The sequence below is a fragment of the Mycothermus thermophilus genome (assembly GCF_041956435.1).
Source record: "Mycothermus thermophilus strain CBS 625.91 unplaced genomic scaffold VTJ04scaffold_5, whole genome shotgun sequence".
NCBI lineage: Eukaryota > Fungi > Ascomycota > Sordariomycetes > Sordariales > Chaetomiaceae > Mycothermus > Mycothermus thermophilus.
In genome coordinates this window covers 3516939-3533181 of record NW_027191431.1, presented here as the reverse complement: position 1 = coordinate 3533181, position 16243 = coordinate 3516939, and the positions used below count along the sequence as shown (strand labels likewise).

General features: G+C 55.6%; 10 protein-coding genes across 10 annotated transcripts; 6 read left to right on the top strand and 4 right to left on the bottom strand.

Annotated features, from left to right (window-relative positions):
- Positions 1–32: 32 nt before the first annotated feature.
- On the top strand, positions 33–1640 carry VTJ04DRAFT_8384 (uncharacterized protein; the record flags this gene model as incomplete). Its single annotated transcript, XM_069366815.1, has 2 exons — positions 33–122; positions 189–1640. 2 exons carry the CDS (start codon positions 33–35, stop codon positions 1638–1640), a joined length of 1542 nt encoding a protein of 513 aa, XP_069217712.1.
- A 322-nt stretch (positions 1641–1962) lies between these two features.
- VTJ04DRAFT_8383 (uncharacterized protein) lies at positions 1963–2798 on the bottom strand (the record flags this gene model as incomplete). Its single annotated transcript, XM_069366814.1, has 2 exons — positions 1963–2631; positions 2682–2798. 2 exons carry the CDS (start codon positions 2796–2798, stop codon positions 1963–1965), a joined length of 786 nt encoding a protein of 261 aa, XP_069217711.1.
- Positions 2799–3212: 414 nt separating this feature from the next.
- VTJ04DRAFT_8382 (uncharacterized protein) lies at positions 3213–4561 on the top strand (the record flags this gene model as incomplete). The annotated part of the gene is made up of 3 exons (XM_069366813.1): positions 3213–3234; positions 3338–3757; positions 3831–4561. 3 exons carry the CDS (start codon positions 3213–3215, stop codon positions 4559–4561), a joined length of 1173 nt encoding a protein of 390 aa, XP_069217710.1.
- Positions 4562–5860: 1299 nt separating this feature from the next.
- On the top strand, positions 5861–7307 carry VTJ04DRAFT_8381 (uncharacterized protein; the record flags this gene model as incomplete). The annotated part of the gene is made up of 2 exons (XM_069366812.1): positions 5861–5918; positions 6010–7307. The coding sequence occupies 2 exons, from the start codon at positions 5861–5863 to the stop codon at positions 7305–7307; spliced, it is 1356 nt and encodes a 451-aa protein (XP_069217709.1).
- Positions 7308–7578: 271 nt separating this feature from the next.
- On the top strand, positions 7579–7991 carry VTJ04DRAFT_8380 (uncharacterized protein; the record flags this gene model as incomplete). Its single annotated transcript, XM_069366811.1, has 2 exons — positions 7579–7590; positions 7734–7991. 2 exons carry the CDS (start codon positions 7579–7581, stop codon positions 7989–7991), a joined length of 270 nt encoding a protein of 89 aa, XP_069217708.1.
- A 228-nt stretch (positions 7992–8219) lies between these two features.
- Positions 8220–8923, bottom strand: VTJ04DRAFT_8379 (uncharacterized protein; the record flags this gene model as incomplete). The annotated part of the gene is made up of 3 exons (XM_069366809.1): positions 8220–8383; positions 8459–8605; positions 8668–8923. The coding sequence occupies 3 exons, from the start codon at positions 8921–8923 to the stop codon at positions 8220–8222; spliced, it is 567 nt and encodes a 188-aa protein (XP_069217707.1).
- A 937-nt stretch (positions 8924–9860) lies between these two features.
- On the bottom strand, positions 9861–10973 carry VTJ04DRAFT_8378 (uncharacterized protein; the record flags this gene model as incomplete). Its single annotated transcript, XM_069366808.1, has 1 exon — positions 9861–10973. One exon carries the CDS (start codon positions 10971–10973, stop codon positions 9861–9863), a length of 1113 nt encoding a protein of 370 aa, XP_069217706.1.
- Positions 10974–11958: 985 nt separating this feature from the next.
- On the top strand, positions 11959–13388 carry VTJ04DRAFT_8377 (uncharacterized protein; the record flags this gene model as incomplete). The annotated part of the gene is made up of 2 exons (XM_069366807.1): positions 11959–12102; positions 12174–13388. The coding sequence occupies 2 exons, from the start codon at positions 11959–11961 to the stop codon at positions 13386–13388; spliced, it is 1359 nt and encodes a 452-aa protein (XP_069217705.1).
- Positions 13389–13409: 21 nt separating this feature from the next.
- VTJ04DRAFT_8376 (uncharacterized protein) lies at positions 13410–13817 on the top strand (the record flags this gene model as incomplete). Its single annotated transcript, XM_069366806.1, has 1 exon — positions 13410–13817. The coding sequence occupies one exon, from the start codon at positions 13410–13412 to the stop codon at positions 13815–13817; it is 408 nt and encodes a 135-aa protein (XP_069217704.1).
- An 84-nt stretch (positions 13818–13901) lies between these two features.
- VTJ04DRAFT_8375 (uncharacterized protein) lies at positions 13902–14934 on the bottom strand (the record flags this gene model as incomplete). The annotated part of the gene is made up of 2 exons (XM_069366805.1): positions 13902–14644; positions 14730–14934. 2 exons carry the CDS (start codon positions 14932–14934, stop codon positions 13902–13904), a joined length of 948 nt encoding a protein of 315 aa, XP_069217703.1.
- Positions 14935–16243: the final 1309 nt, after the last annotated feature.

Here is a 16243-nt window from a genome sequence, read left to right as displayed (position 1 = left end):
AAAATACTTAACCTTTGCCATTTCTCGTCACAATGCCTGCGATCCTAGGCGACGTCACCCCATACTTGGTGTCGCTTGTCGCGATCGCGACCTTGGGACCTCTTCAGTTCGGTTACCATCTGGTAAGATGAGACGATCGTCCTCAACTTCGGGCCGCGGCGTTGCTCTAACGTTGTGTTTGCTTGCAGGCCGAGTTGAATGCCCCCCAAGACGTTATCACCTGTCGTCATTCGAATCCCGGAAATGCTCTGAAACAAGCGCTGAAGCTCGCTGCTCCCGACAAGGAATGGGGGAAGGACGTTGACTGCATACCCATGACCCGGGCCGACTTCGCCGCCATTTCTGCTATTTTCACGGTTGGTGGACTTATCGGGGCCCTGGGGGCTGGTCCATTGACGTCACTCCTCGGCCGGCGGCTCTGTATGCTGGTGACAGCCGGGTTGTACTTTGTCGGTTCAGCCATCGAAACCTTCGCCACGTCCGTCGCTCCCATTCTCCTTGCCCGTACCTTGACGGGCATCGGTGCCGGCGCGAGCACGGTTATCGTCCCGCTCTACATCAGTGAGGTGGCGCCGCCCACGAAGCGGGGTTTCTTCGGCGCCTTCACCCAAGTCAGCATCAACACTGGTATCTTGTTTACGCAGACTCTCGGCTTCTTCCTCAGCTATGACAGTGCATGGAGGTGGATCTTCGGCGTGGGCGTTCTCCTCGCGCTTGCGCAAGGTGCTGGCATCTTCCTCTTTGTTCCTGAGAGCCCGGCTTGGACAGCCAGCGTGAAAGGCGATGTCGCTCAAGCCCGCCGCGCACTCCAGCGTATCCGCGGTAGGCTCACCAACATCGATGAGGAGGCCGAAGCTTGGGGAGCTGGCGATGGAAAGCCTCCTACCGAGAGGGAACGGCTTCTCGGAGAAGAGGGCGCTGAGCCTCAGACCGGCTCTGGACTTTTGGCCCCTTCTCCTGTGAGCTCTCGGCAATCGAAGCCCCATATCGGCTTTATGCAGGTTGTGCAGGACCCTCTGTACCGGCCGGCAATCATCGCTGTTGTTGGCATCATGTTTGCCCAGCAGCTCTGTGGCATCAACTCAATTGTCATGTACTCGGTGTCCCTGTTGAAGGATCTGCTCCCGATCAGCTCCGGAGTTCTCACCATCATCATCTCCATCATCAACCTCATCTGCACCATCCTCTCGTCGCCTCTCCCGGATCGGTTTGGTCGCAAGAAGTGTATCCTCTACTCCATTCTCGGCCAGGGCTCAAGCTCTTTCTTGCTTGCTCTGTCTATCCGCTTTGGCCTCAAGGCCATATCCGCAATTACGGTCCTCACATTCGTTGCCTCTTTTGCTTTCGGTCTTGGACCTGTGCCGTTCATCCTGGCTTCAGAGCTTGTGGGCCCCGAGGCCGTGAGCGCAACTCAGTCGTGGGCCCTTGGAGCGAGCTACATTGCCACTTTCCTGGTGGCCTTCCTCTTCCCTATTGTGAACGATAAGCTTAACAGCGCGTGGGGCGGAGCGGGCTGGGTCTACTTCATTTTCGCAGGCTTTGCCCTGGTTTGGGCCCTGTTCATTGTCCGAAATGTCCCAGAGACCAAGGGCAAGAAGGATGCGGATGAGGTCTGGGGTCGTGTCCGCCGTACAGATTGACAATTAACTATGGGGTAACGCTCTGGTTTGTTGTTGCTCACATGTATGTACTGCCGCCTCCTTAATGGTAATAACGGTCATGATGTTCTCTCAATGGCCCGTTGTTGTATTGATGCCTAGTCCCGTTTGGTTTGTCTCACTACAAGTACGCCCACTCTGAGCCAGAGATCCTAGCACTAAAGATCCCAGTTTCTATTGTTTGATCGTTTCCCTCATGTTCTGTCCTATCTATGCTAATCGTGCAGAGCCCGGGGCGTGGCAGAATTATCAAACTTTTTTTTTTTTTCAACGTTTGACTGTGGCCGGTTTCTTGACTCTCTGGCTACGGAGGCCTTTGGAATGCCTGCTTGTTTCGTACCATTTGCTCCAACAAACCAACTCCTGCGCGGACACCATCAACGACGAACAGATCATCGGCCCGTCGCTGGCTGAACATCTCGGCTGCAGTCGACCGTATGATTTTCTCTAGACCAGTCATCCCGGCGCAACCCATAATCACGCATTCCACTTGATCATCTCCCAATAACCTGGCAACGGCATCCTTCAACGCCTGATGTACTACTTCGGGATCTACACCCTCGTGGAAGTCGCTGGCGTTCAGTCCTGTTGTCTCTACCCCCGCGAACCGGCTGCGGCCTCCGTCCATACCCAGGAACTTTCTGCAACCATCCAGGAGATGCTGCTCCCAATACTTCCCAGTTGTCACAATGCCCCATTTTTTGCCAGGCCGTATCAGCGAGTAGGCAGTCAAGATACTTGCTTCGAAAATGCCGGTCACCAGGAGCCGGCCAAACTGGCCAGACTGCTCAGTCAGCCAGGCCACGAGAGGATGTGCACTGAAGCAGGCGACAAGCACGGCGTCGTACTTCCGGAGAAGCTGTGTTTTTTCGAGGTCTTCGACAACAACGCGGAAACTGGCATCGAGACCCTCTCCATCGTTGATGCTCGAAGGACTGCCTTCAGGTGCTGTGTAGGTGTGGACTTCGGTCGACTATGCTCGTTAGATGTGACATGGACCAAAGAATTGGAGTTTGATTGTACCTGAAAGAGTTCCATGTTCCTGATCGCTTCCTCCAATGTGTGGGTCATATCCCGGGAGGAGTTGGGATTAAGAACCAGGATCTTGGTGTTTCGGCGGATTGCCTGGATGGTTGACATCGTCGAGACAGTTGGTCTGATTGCACGGAATGGATCGAAAGGGGAAGTCCTGGAAAGAATTATCCGACTTCACGGAGTTTAGCCTTTGAAAGTTCCACGTTGTTGCTGGCTTCCGCTTGTTTTGTGCCTCATCTGGTTATCGGTAGAGGTCTGGGTGGTTGGCCAGCGGGGTATCACGTGCACGCCCTGCTCCAACCCTGCCTCTGTGGCTGACGCGGTTCAGGAGGAGCTTCCAGGGTTGGCAATGCCCATCCCGAGCTGTTGACAGGCTGCAACCCCACCATCATAAGGTACCTTAACTCCCCAAGCAACGACCCAACCCAATACAAGTTTCCAGGTTCCCTGTTCACCGACACTCGGCAGTTCGCTCGTCGCATTCGTTTCAAAGCTGAAGGCAGCTGCTGTGAATTCGCCATGTCGAACCCTCCACCCATAGGTAAGTTTGGTTGCTCGACGACGGACTCGAGACAGTTGGGATTCCGCCAGTTCAAGGGGCAGCCGCTGGAACATCCGCTAACAACTCGCCTCTGCACCTGCAGTCCTCGATGGCGGCACCGGCTTCCTCAAGGTCGGGTATGCCGGCCAGAACTTCCCCGAGTTCCAGTACCCGTCAATCGTCGGCCGGCCGATCTTGCGCACCGAGGAGAAGGGCGGCAGCGACATGGTGATCAAGGACATTATGTGCGGCGACGAGGCTGCGGCAGCCCGGACCATGCTCCAGATAAGCTACCCGATGGAAAACGGCATTGTCAAGAAGTGGGACGATATGCAGCATCTCTGGGATTACACCTTCTTCGAGAAGCTCAAGATTGATCCTCGAGGCCGCAAGATCCTCTTGACGGAGCCACCTCTGAACCCAGTTAGCAACCGCGAGCAAATGTGCCAAGTCATGTTTGAACGCTACGGTTTCGGTGGCGTCTACGTAGCTATCCAGGCCGTGCTTGCGCTCTACGCCCAAGGCAAGTTATCGTCGGACCAGTGCTGCACCCTCCCCGAGGAATGTGGCAGTTGCTAACCAACATCTCATCACAGGTCTCAGTTCCGGTGTGGTTGTCGACTCCGGCGATGGCGTCACCCATATCGTGCCCGTCTACGAGTCAGTCGTTCTGAACCACCTTACCCGACGACTCGACGTGGCCGGTCGCGATGTGACACGCAATCTTATCGCGCTGCTCCTTCGCCGGGGCTACGCGTTGAACCGCACGGCCGACTTCGAGACAGTGCGCCAGATCAAGGAGAAACTATGCTACGTGTCATACGACCTGGAGTTGGACAAGCGGCTGAGCGAGGACACCACAGTGCTGGTAGAAAGCTACACGCTACCTGATGGACGGGTGATTCGGGTTGGATCAGAGCGATTCGAGGCTCCCGAATGCCTGTTCCAGCCTCACCTTGTCGATTGCGATCAGCCGGGTATCGCCGAGTTCCTCTTCAATACTATCCAGTCGGCCGATGTCGACGTGCGCGCGTCGCTGTTCAAGGCCATCGTGCTCTCGGGCGGCAGCAGCATGTACCCGGGCCTGCCGTCTCGCCTTGAGAAGGAACTGAAGCAGCTCTGGCTGACGAGGGTGTTGGGGGGCAACCCGGAACGTCTGAGCAAGTTCAAGGTCAGGATAGAAGATCCTCCGCGGAGGCGGCACATGGTGTTCCTGGGAGGTGCTGTGCTGGCCAACATCATGGCCGACAATGAGAACATGTGGATCTCGAAGCAGGAGTGGGAGGAACAAGGAGCCCGCATCCTGGACAAGCTGGGTCCCCGATAAGCATTGGGGGCGGACCAACTCTAGAGAGTAGAGAGAGGATGTCGTCGGAGAATAACACCCATTACCTTCCTCACCATAGGCACTTAGATGTTGAAACTCAAATATTGTGGCGGTTGGCAATGAGCTTATTATTCATATAACAGGAACTCACAACCTCGTCTGACGGTATGCGTGTTCTTGATGTTTTTGGTTTCCATGCCAAGAGACTGTCTGTTTTGGGATGGAGCGCGCAACGAGATTTCTTGGCGAAGTACCTGACCCAGACAAATGTCACCTGTGCACAGTATGGAAACCTTTGCTTCACGCCACCAATTCTCCATCGACAACCGCCCGTACCCGGTGCACGGAGTACCTTGCAAACGAGGCGATATCATACATCCTCCGTTCGCCAGGCCACTCACCCTGTGATGATTGAGGTTTATCATTTAGTGTGACAAATCGACAGCGTTGCCAGTCAATTTCGCTACATAAATGCATCATCCGAACCGAACCTTACTGGGCGTACTGAGCGAATCGGCAATCCTTTGGAAGCTTCCGTCCAAATAACAAAGGCCGCTGCTGACTCGCCTCGGTCGGGTATCCCGACCCCGAACGCGTTCTCTCCTTAACGGGCTTAGATCCGGTTCCCTGGGCTAGCCGCCCTTTGGGGCCTTGTTCCCCGACCGCTCGGCCGCTGGAGCTCGCCTGGGTAGCAGATGAGCCTCAGCAACCCACCATCTACCGCTGCTGCCACCGGTGCTGGGCCCGTCTCTGCTACGAGGCCCCAATCCCTCAATACCAAGCGGAGTATACAGGGCTCTTTTGAAGGTGAGTTTCTTCAAGGTCTCTGCTAGCTTGATCCTGCTTCGTCCGATATTCCTTACACACCCAATCCCTATTTCTCTGCATTCCGTAGGTCTCCTGAGTCGCCGCCGGACTCCGTTTTGTAACGGGGACCCTGTGGCTACCCGAGGAGTCCGCTGGGCTTAGTCAAGCTCGCTCAAGGTCCAAAACAGGCCTTGCCTCCTCCCGGCCGCGCATTAAAAGATCGGGTCGTTCCCTCAACAGACCCGAGTTCCTTCATCGCTGGTCAGCTGGCTCTGCGGCATGTGGTGTTGGTGACAGCGAAACAGGTCCTTGGCTTGGATGGAGAACTGGAACTACCAGGATGCTCCACCTCGTCGGAGCGGTGGTGACCTCACCTGGTCAGGCGTCTCATCCTCCAACTCATCTGGCTTGGTACTTCCAACCCAAACCGCCGGGGCCTTTCCCTTCTTCTTTCCGGCTCAGGGTTTCCCTAGACCATCTCCAGACGTCACCATGAACCAGGCGAAACGCCTGCGTGCTGAAGTCGGCTTCAAGCCGCCGGCCGTTCGCTGTCAGTCCCAATTGTTCTGCTTGTATCCGCCAGGACGAGGAGAATGGAATACCCGTTCGTACCTCACATCATGGCTAACTTGACCCAACAGACTCGGCAGACCGCACCACTGGCTCCATGGGCTACCGGAGCAAGGTGCGCGTTACAGACAAATACAAAGTCATTGGTTTCATTAGCAGTGGCACCTATGGCCGCGTGTATAAGGCACTCGGCCGCCACGGCCAGTCCGGCGAGTTCGCCATCAAGAAGTTCAAGCCCGACAAGGAGGGCGAGCAGGCCACGTACACGGGTATCTCGCAGTCGGCTGTGCGCGAGATGGCGTTATGTACAGAGTTGAGCCACGAGAACGTGATCAAACTCGTCGAGATCATTCTCGAAGACAAGTGCATCTTCATGGTGTTCGAATATGCCGAGCACGACCTGCTCCAGATCATCCATCATCACACCCAGCAGCCTCGCCATCCGATCCCGCCAACAACTATCAAGAGCATCATGTTTCAGTTATTGAACGGTTGCCAATACTTACATACTAATTGGGTGCTCCATCGTGACCTCAAGCCAGCCAACATCATGGTGACGTCGGCTGGCGAGGTTAAGATTGGGGACTTGGGCCTTGCGCGACTGGCGTACAAGCCACTTCACAGTCTCTACAGCGGCGACAAGGTGGTCGTGACCATCTGGTATCGCGCCCCCGAATTACTACTTGGCAGCCGGCACTACACGCCCGCCATCGACATGTGGGCCGTGGGCTGCATCTTTGCCGAGCTGCTGTCATTGCGGCCCATCTTCAAAGGAGACGAAGCGAAGATGGACTCGAAGAAAACGGTCCCGTTCCAGCGGAATCAGATGCAGAAGATTGTCGACATCATGGGGATGCCCACCAAGGAGCGCTGGCCGCTCTTGACGAGCACCCCTGAGTACAGCCAGCTGTCCACACTCCAGCCGCCGGCGAGTCACGGTCATCATCACCACCATCACCATCACTACTCATCCCAGCGCCCGTCTGCCGGGGGGTCCGGGGCCAACGTGAGCCATCTGGAAAAGTGGTACTACAATACCATCAACCAAACCACGGGTGGAACAGGCCCCGGGGCCGGGACGGCACCCCTCGCAAGCCTGGGTGCTGAAGGGTATTGCCTGTTGGCGGGCTTGCTCGAGTACGATCCCGAACGGCGGCTCACGGCAGCGGAAGCTCTCCGGCATCCTTTCTTCACCACCGGTGACCCCGTTAGCTCCAATTGCTTTGAGGGATTGAAGACCGAATACCCTCACCGCCGCGTCAGTCAAGACGACAATGACATCCGCACTAGCTCTCTGCCAGGCACGAAGCGTAGCGGGCTTCCTGATGACTCGCTGATGAGGCCGGGGAAGCGGCTGAAAGAAGGATAGGGGTAAACCATGCTGCTTGGTTTAAGGATCGTTATGCTGCCGTGGGAGAGGTTCGATGTTTTGGCGTTCAGTTGGGCGATGGCGTCTTCATAGGAGTTGGGATACAGCATCTGTGTAGGTTGGTTTGTTCTGGTTGGTTGAGGGAGGGTATGGTTGATATTTGGGATTCTTCAGAGCGAGGTAGTACGGACGTAATAATACCAAATGCATTTCAGTGGTAGGAATTCACCTTGAGTAAGCATGTGTTTTACTGAAGCGCCGATGGGGTTCGATGGCAACAGTCGTACGTTTGTGTGGATTATTACGGATAGACAACACACGGCACAGTCACATGGGAAGTGTGGACAGTTTGTGTCTTCATGTTTCGCATTCTCAAACGCCATCGCTACCGTTGCTCCCTTCCGCCTCCCTCAATCCTGGGTATAGACAGTACTCTTCGCCGACGAAATGGCGACAAGAATGAATGACAAGAAAGGGAACCGATCACGGTTCCCAATATTAAGACAGCTAGGAAAAATAAGTCGTAAAGTGGACGTTGCCGGTCAAAACACATGGCCGCAAGTAACGGGGGATATGGCCAGGCAACAAAACAGAAAATGCAACAAGAAACGCAAAATGCCTCCTTTCCCTCCTCATCAAGCGCCGGTCCAGGCAACTAGCCGCACCCGCACCCAACTTGGCTGATCTCGATCTTTGACTTGTGCAGCAGCGGATGGCCGTGAGATATCAAGCGAGTGCGGGGGGCTTCTGATCATGATGGCGGTTCTCGAGCGCCGCGCCGAAACCAAGTCATCGGGTCGTCGTCCAAACTCCTCCCCATCTCAAAGCTGCCAAACGCGCTGTAGGGGACAGACCGGAAATATCCAGACATCCATCCAGACGAGCACGTGCGTGGGCGAGCTACGGATCACATCATTTCCCGTTGTATTTGGGACTCTTCTTGATGTTGTCGGACAGCCAGCCGAAGCCCTCCGTGAGACCCTCACCTTCAATGGCGATGGCGGGTTGCACGAACCAAGGCCGCTCCTTCAACTTGGAGAGCTCCAGCTTTTCGGTGATCGTTTGGGGGTCCATGGCTGCACGCAAATGAGTCGATTAGTCCAGAATGCTCATAGGAGGCGTTGGTTTGGAACAGCAAGATGGGCACGTACCGCCTGCAAGATCCTGCTTGTTTGCGAAAACCAGAAGGAGGCAGTCGGACATTTCGAGATCGTTCAAGATACGGTGCAGTTCCGTCTTGGCTTCGTCAATGCGGGCATGGTCTGAGGAATCGACTACGAAAACAAGGCCTTGGGTTCCTGTCGTGGCGTGGCTGAATCAGTGGCATGCCCGTTGCGCTCCCTGGCTGTTCGCCACGTACCGCTGTAGTAGTGCCTCCAGAGTGGCCGAATCTTGTCCTGACCGCCGACATCCCACATGTTGAACTTGATGTTCTTGTAGGTGAAGTTCTCGACGTTAAAGCCGACCGTTGGGATCGTGGTCATGGTCTGGTTTAGCTTGAGCTTGTAGAGGATGGTTGTCTTGCCGGCGGCGTCGAGGCCGAGCATGAGGATGCGAACTTCCTTTGACCCAAACAGCTTCCCAAAAAGGGTCGAAATGGACATAGACGCGCCCATCTTGTCTAAAACTTATCGTTTGTTGTCGGGATTCCTAATCTTGCTGCTGTCCGGCTAGGGTGTGCGATTTGATGGTTGAGCTTCTCGGGACGGATTGCGGCCGTCTATCGTTCGTGAAGAGGGTTTGTGTTGTCGTGGGAAACAGAGACGCCCGGGTTTGCTGGGTAGTAAAATGTGTACGGGATGTTCTTCAACAAAGCAAACGCGTCAGTACATTGTAAACAAATGCTTCAGACGTGAAAAGGGAGGATGATAAGAATCCGGACACAAATCGGCGACCGGCGGGCGTTGATGGCTGGAAGATGATGACGGAGCGCTACGCGTTACGTTACCCACCTTGTGCTTCGGAAAACAATTGGGGGCGGAGCTGATGGTGGACACGAAGTTGCTGGGCAAGGCACAAAATTGAGATGTTCGAATTCGTTCGCTGGCGTGCCTCGTGGCTGGCTGGAGATGATGGTCTTGAGTTGGCTGGGAAGACTTCAAGGCCGCTTTGGTGTTGTTCACCCGGAGCCGCACCGCGTTTTCTCCCCCGATCTCCCCTGGCGCAAATGAGGCCGGTGCAATGGCTTGGCTCAGAAAAGTGGGGACTCAAAATGATACCCCTGAATCGGCCGCCCAATCACCGGCGCGCAATCTCCGGAGTTTTTGATGGTGGTCTGTGCAGGTGGATGCTCCCAGGCCGGCGGTCTTAGAGGAGGTCCTAGGGTCAGACCGAGGGTGTCCTTGTTTCCAGTGCCAGACATCGAACATCATCGATTCCCAAGTTTCCACGGTGACCATCTCTGTCTTTTAAGACAGCATCTTAATAGGGATACATCGCATAGGCATCCGTGAACCAAACACCCCATGGGTACTCTGTGTTTCGTGATTATCACTACGGATACTGTGCGCCCTGTTCTCTCGTTTGCCTGGCGGGACGTCGCTGTTTAAGTTGCTAGCTCCTATATTCCACAACGAATCGGCGTTCAACAAGTTGGAGCGTGACATTGTTCTCTTCCCCTTCGAAACGGAGCCTGACCTTCCCAGTCCCTGGGTCAGTCCCCATCACCTCTGCCTTGTAAAAGGTCGTGCTGTCCGGATACAGCGCGAGCACAGTCTTCCCCTTCTCCAGTTCTGGCAGCTCGGCGCCGGCGGCGGGGATGGGAATCATGCTGCTGGCACTTGTGCGGTATTCAACGCGCTGGTCTGGTGGTAAATCGGGATCTGCGTCTTGCACCTTGTATCGTCGTGCCTTGCCATCGCCCAGAACTTGCTGCACCTTGCCGAGCATCCATTCCGTGCTCTCGGTCGTGGTGGTTGGCTTGGGCTTGAACACCACGTCCTGTCCCTTGAAGAATGTAACTTTTGCCCGTTGCGCCAAGCTACCGGCGAGCCCGCCTCCTTCAGGTGGGACGCTATCGGCCTTGCCTGGCGTATCGCGGTCTCCGCCTCGAGGAGGAACACTGTCCCGGTTCGCCGACCGGTCACTTCCCGCGCCAGCGCTCCCGCCCAGTTTCCTTCCCACTGGCGATGGGACTGGAGAGTCGCCTGACGCGTCGAACTCGTAAACCGAACCAGGATCTCTATCACGATCTCTGTCTCGCTCTCTCTCCCTCTCGCGCTCCTTCTCCCGAGCACTCGCCCCGCGCATCGACCCAGACCTCCCCGTAGCGGACAGGAACCCGCTTGTCCTTTCACGGCCGCCCAGACCCGCCGAGCCAGCAGCCTGGGCTTCAGTATCCTCTCGAGCCTTGACCAAAGCCCTCAGGACTGTGACGTGCTCAATCAACGCGTCAATCTGTTGTTTCGACGTGTCGGAGCCTTTGACGAGGCTACGGAGGAGGCTGTCGAGCTTTTGCTCCTCGGCGGCGATGTCAACGCTGCCTTTGTTCTTGGCGATATAGCTATCTTGCGCAAGGATCGCTCGTAGCGCATCGTTACTGCTGTTAACCCCATCAATCATAGACCGGATATCGTCCTTCACGGTGTTCCATAAATGCGCCTCCTCTCCTTGGGTGGTGCCACTGTTGCGGTTCGGGCCGCGCGAGTTGCGATTGCGCGACGACATGGCCACAGAGAAGCCGGCGAGGGGGGAAGGGAATGCGTTGCACTCCAAACAACGCGCCGTTACGTGATTCGAGATTCAAGATGCCCGATGAATCGTAGCGGTTGCGGAGGGGGGACCGATGTTATCTTGCTCGAATCCGGTTCTTGCTTGTCTTTGTTCTGAGTTCTATGGAGGGCAAAGAGTGACATGTCTCGTCAGTCAAGGAATCAAGGGAATCGCCAGAAAGCACGGCATACCAGTCACAGACAACAGAGATTGATAAGAGGACGTCGATCCGGCTCTGCAACGGGTGGATTCGGACTTTGTTCTGGTCGCAAGGGGCATTCGGCAATGTAATTATGGCTGTCCGACGCCACTGACTCAAGGGATTCCTAAGCAACAATCTCCCAATGATGTCGAATGATCAATGGTTAAGGATGCTCGAGGGCAGCACATCTAGGCGATCAAGGAACTGACAGAATGGACGGTTGGTGATGGCTGAGTTGGTCGTTTGTAGTCATGAACTCAGGTAAGTTTGTACACCTAGTAACTTCGGCAAGTTCCAGCTCCCTTTCCCATGGTGCGTTTAGCCCACCCAGACTGTCTGGGGGAGTGCAGATCGATGTCTGGCCAGGTAAAACAGTGCAAACACTGTTGTTGGTCACTTGGTTGGTCGCTGATCCCTGATCCCAGCGGCCCCGCCTGACCCGCTGTGTGGAGGAAATGAAAAGTGACTTTGGGCAACTTTGGAAGCTTGGATCGAGGGGTCGTTCAGCAAGTGCACCGCTAAGACTCGGGTACCTTAGTTACTTACTGAAGTGCCCCTCACCGCTTGAGCCCAACCACGTGAACTTCTTTGGGCTTTGCTACCAGTCTGGAACGAAGCAACCTGGAACTTTGAAGCAGGAATTCCGAGCACATCACCAATATACCTCCTTTTCCACATCCTTCACTTCCGGGGATTTGGATTTCGCTCGACGTATTCCCGGCTGGGGCTCTTCCAACAATGCAGGTTCCCCTGATTCGGCTCCAATGCGGAGCTAACTCCTATGAGTGGGGGAAGAAGGGCCACGACTCGGCGGTCGCCAGGTTCGCGGCCGCAACGCCTTCGGCTGACTTCACGATCCAGGATGACCGGCCATATGCCGAAGTAAGTCCCTGCTTCCGAGATAGCACGCTTCCAGGAGCTGATTGAGAATCAAGTGTTGACCAGTCTTGCAGCTGTGGATGGGTACCCATCCTTCCAACCCCTCCAAGGACTTGACGACCGGCCGCACACTTCTCGACCTTGTCCAAGACAATCAAGCCCTGATTTCCCAGCCGGTGGCCGCCCGGTTTGGCAACAAGGTTCCTTTCCTCTTCAAGGTCCTTTCGGTCAACAAGGCCTTGTCGATTCAGGCGCACCCAAACAAAAAGCTCGCCGAGCAGCTGCATGCAAGGGACCCCAAGAACTATCCAGATGACAACCACAAGCCCGAGATGGCCATTGCCATCACCCCGTTCGAAGGTCTATGCGGATTCCGGCCATTGGACGAAATCGCCCACTTCCTTGACGCCGTGCCTCCCCTGCGACAGCTCGTGGGCGAGGACAATGCGAAGGAGTTCATCGAGGTCGTGGCGCAGACCAAAGGCGATGAATCAGAAGAGGCTGTCGCGCGGAACAAGGCCGTGCTGAAGAAGGCATTTGCTGCCGTCATGTCATCCTCCGAGAGTGACATGGCGGCCGCCACCAAGCTCCTGGTCGAGTCGGCTGCGAGTGCTGGCGCCGAGTTTGCCGGTGGTGGCGTCCCCGCAACCTCTGGGTCGACTCTTGCTGAGCTCGTCACAAGGTTGCATGGTCAATTCGGGGCCGACTACGGCCTTTTCGTGCTCTTCTTCCTCAACTTCGTCACCCTTGAGCCAGGCGAAGCTCTCTTCCTGCAGGCCGACGACATCCACGCATATGTGAGCGGAGACATTGTCGAGTGCATGGCCAGCAGCGATAATGTGGTTCGCGCTGGGTTCACGCCCAAGTTCAAGGACGTCGACACGTTGGTGAGCATGCTCACGTACAAGTATGCGCCTATTGACGAGCAGAAGATGCAACCCACCGAATACCCCTATGCCACCCTGAACCGGGCTGGCTACAGTTCGGGCTCCTCTATCACCCTCTACGATCCACCCATCGAGGAGTTCAGTGTAGTTCGCACGACTCTCCGAGGCAGCGGGTCAAAAGCCACCTTTGACCCAATCGAGGGACCCAGCATCATCATCTGCACAAACGGGAAAGGCAAGATCTCGGTGGGACCAACAGTCCAGGAAATCAAGGAGGGCTATGTTTTCTTTGTCGGAGCAACGGCCGAGTGTGTGCTCGAGTCTGAAGGAGAAGCTGACGATGAGTTCGTCACGTTCAAGGCGTTCGTGGAGGTGGAGGACGAAAACCAAGCAACGGCATAGACCACATACTCCAATCTTGTGATGCTGAAGTCTTATGCTGGGATTGTAATACATACCTATCTCTCGCGCTACCGGGGTGGAGTTGTATCTCGAGGTCAATCTACGGCACCGCTCCGAATCATGGATTTACCAGAGCTTGGGATTCCTCTGCGCATTATCTTGCCATTGGTATCGTCTCCTGTCCTGCAGGACGGCTCATGTGTGACCTTTGCCAGCCGAGGTTGGGCACGGGTCAAGTCAAAAGCGGCACCAAATGGAATGCAGACGGAACCATACCACGTGGGCGTATGGAAGGTCAGGACTTTGATTGCTTATATCGCCGAACTCAAGCGAGCTGCCAAGGTACTTTTTTACCCTAACTATCTGAGATACCTAAGGCACCTTCTGCTCTCGTCGCCACCTTCCCACCCCGCTCGGTCCCTCGTCTGACAAAGTAGCAGATCGCCTCCCGAATGTGTGGTGCGTGCCGCAATCCAGAGTGCTCCAGCCATCGTGTGAACAAGAACATGGTATCTACACAAACCTGAGGCAGCCGTTGTCGTTTCCTATCCTCTCATCCAGAGCAATAGAAGCCGTCACCCAGCAGCCGTTGCGGAGGAGCTCGGCCTCGAGCCGGCGACCGTTATCCACAAGCCGCACGTTGCGTGCCGACGCGGCGAAGTTCCCGCCGCCGCCATGGCCACCCTTCTGGGGGATCCTGAACACCTGACCGGGGTGGATCAGGTCCGGGTTCGGGATGCCGTTGAGCTGCGCGATCTCCTGGTAAGTGGTGCCGAAACGGGCGGCGATGTCGCGGAGGGTGTCGCCGGGCTGGACGGTCACCGTCTGCGGCGCGTGGCAGTGGCCGCCACTGCTGCCATCGGTCCAGCGGAAGCAGCCGTTGCTGTTCTCGAGGTACTTGTTCAGGCTGATGCAGCTCTCCTGGTAGCTGCCGTCGGTACGGCGGCAGGAGGCGCGCAGCACGAAGTCGCCGTGCGCTTCGAGGCGGATGTTGTTGCACGAGCCGCTGAAGTTGCCCCTGAAGTTGCTGTTGCCATGCGACGGCTCTGGGCGAACGCCGCCTTGCTGATGATGCTTGGCTTCCTCGCGACGCTTCTTCTCCTCTTCCTCACGCTTCTTCTTTTCCCTTTCCTCTTCCTCGCGACGCTTCTCCTCCTCCTCCTCGCGCTTCTTCTTTTCCTTCTCGTCCTTCCAGTCTGACACACCGTCCTGTATCTTGTGACCGGCAATGGCGCCACCAATCGCACCGAGAATAGCTGTCAAGAGGCATTGCGTTAGTCGTTCAAAGTGACATTTGATGGAAAGTGGGAATACGGCACTCGGGTCGATAGATGTACATACCTGCCGTCTTGCGGTGACCCGTCTTGTCGCCCACAACCTTACCACCCACAGCACCAGCGATACCACCAGCGACGGCGCCCAGCACACCGCGTTCACCGACAGGGCCGTCCTGCGAAGTCGACCCAGAAGGCCCGGTCTGATAGCTGGTGGTGTTGTTGCCGCTGGCGGCAGAGGCGCTGTTGTAGTATTTGGCAGCTTCGCCCATCTTGATGGGTGTAGTGTAGTAGTAGGGTGGTGGTGTGAATGGGTTGTATGTCGGATATGGAGGAGGAAGAGTACCTGTTGGAGAAAGGGAAATCTGACCTCGCCGGAACGAGGCCACGGCTGTGGTTATATACGACGATGGGAAGGCCTTGCAATCAAGTCAGGCATCCAACAGGTCAGGTCATGAGGGATCGCTGGGCTCCTTCGCTGGGTCCTCTGTGGCACCTTTCGTTGTCGTTGTCCACATTGTCTGGGCACGCCATCCACCATCCACGTTTCAAGCTGACTCCGACAACATAGTTGTTGGCCCCACCGAGTCCACCGTGTTGTCCCCCCAGAGGCCCGATGAAGACGAAGGATCATTCTTGCTGTTCTTTCATCCTCAGCTATGGCATCCCAACGGGGCCAGTGTAAAGTTCCGCAGAAACGCCGGTTTCGTGGTTCAGTGGCCATACTAGTTGTACCCCCGGGGTCCCCAGGGTGCACCCCCTTTAAACAAAGGTTTTATTGCATACCTGCCTACGGAGGAGCCAAGACTTCAAGCGCAGCTACACCATAACCTCGAAGAGAACACCGCTACAAATTGAACCCCACTATCACTAAGAAAGAGCTCTCTTTTCCTATACTTAAATAAAGCAATACCAAAAGACAATAGAAAAGTAGGTGATTTATTGAAGGAGGGAGGAAAATATATACCTGGCTGGGAACTGGCAAGAGTTTTGGGTAGAAAAGTGGAGGAAGCCTGTAGCGGTGCGAGGGGTGTACAACTATGCGAGTCAAGGGAGTGGTCGCATTGGGTATTATGACCCACGGGGTCTTGGCCCAAACTAGGAGTTCGCCCACCCTTGCTGGAGACGAGAATTACAACAAGACAACGATGAACATAAACCACAACAACGACTTCAAATCAACCCCAAAATGAACGGAAAACGCTGGTTTCAACTCGCAAAGCCCTAGAGATCTTACTTTGTGTAATTTTAACCGACCCCGAAACCTCCCAAACCCTCCAGACAACACCTCTTCAAAAACGTCGTCTTCAGGAAGTCTTTCAGTGGCTCAGTCCACTAAAATACAGTGGGGGTAGGCGAACTCCCAGGGTGGGCTAAGACCCCGTGGGTTATAGTAACTAAGTATCGAAAAAACGAGGACCGCTCTGATTGGCCAAGTTCTCTACGCCAAGACCTTATGTGCGAAACGGACATACGCCCCGCAGGATCTGTCGTGAACGGATAATAAAAGTGGGACCTGCGGCTGAACCGCGAAACCGGCGTTTCTGCAGAACTTTACACTGGCCGCGTTGGGATGCCATA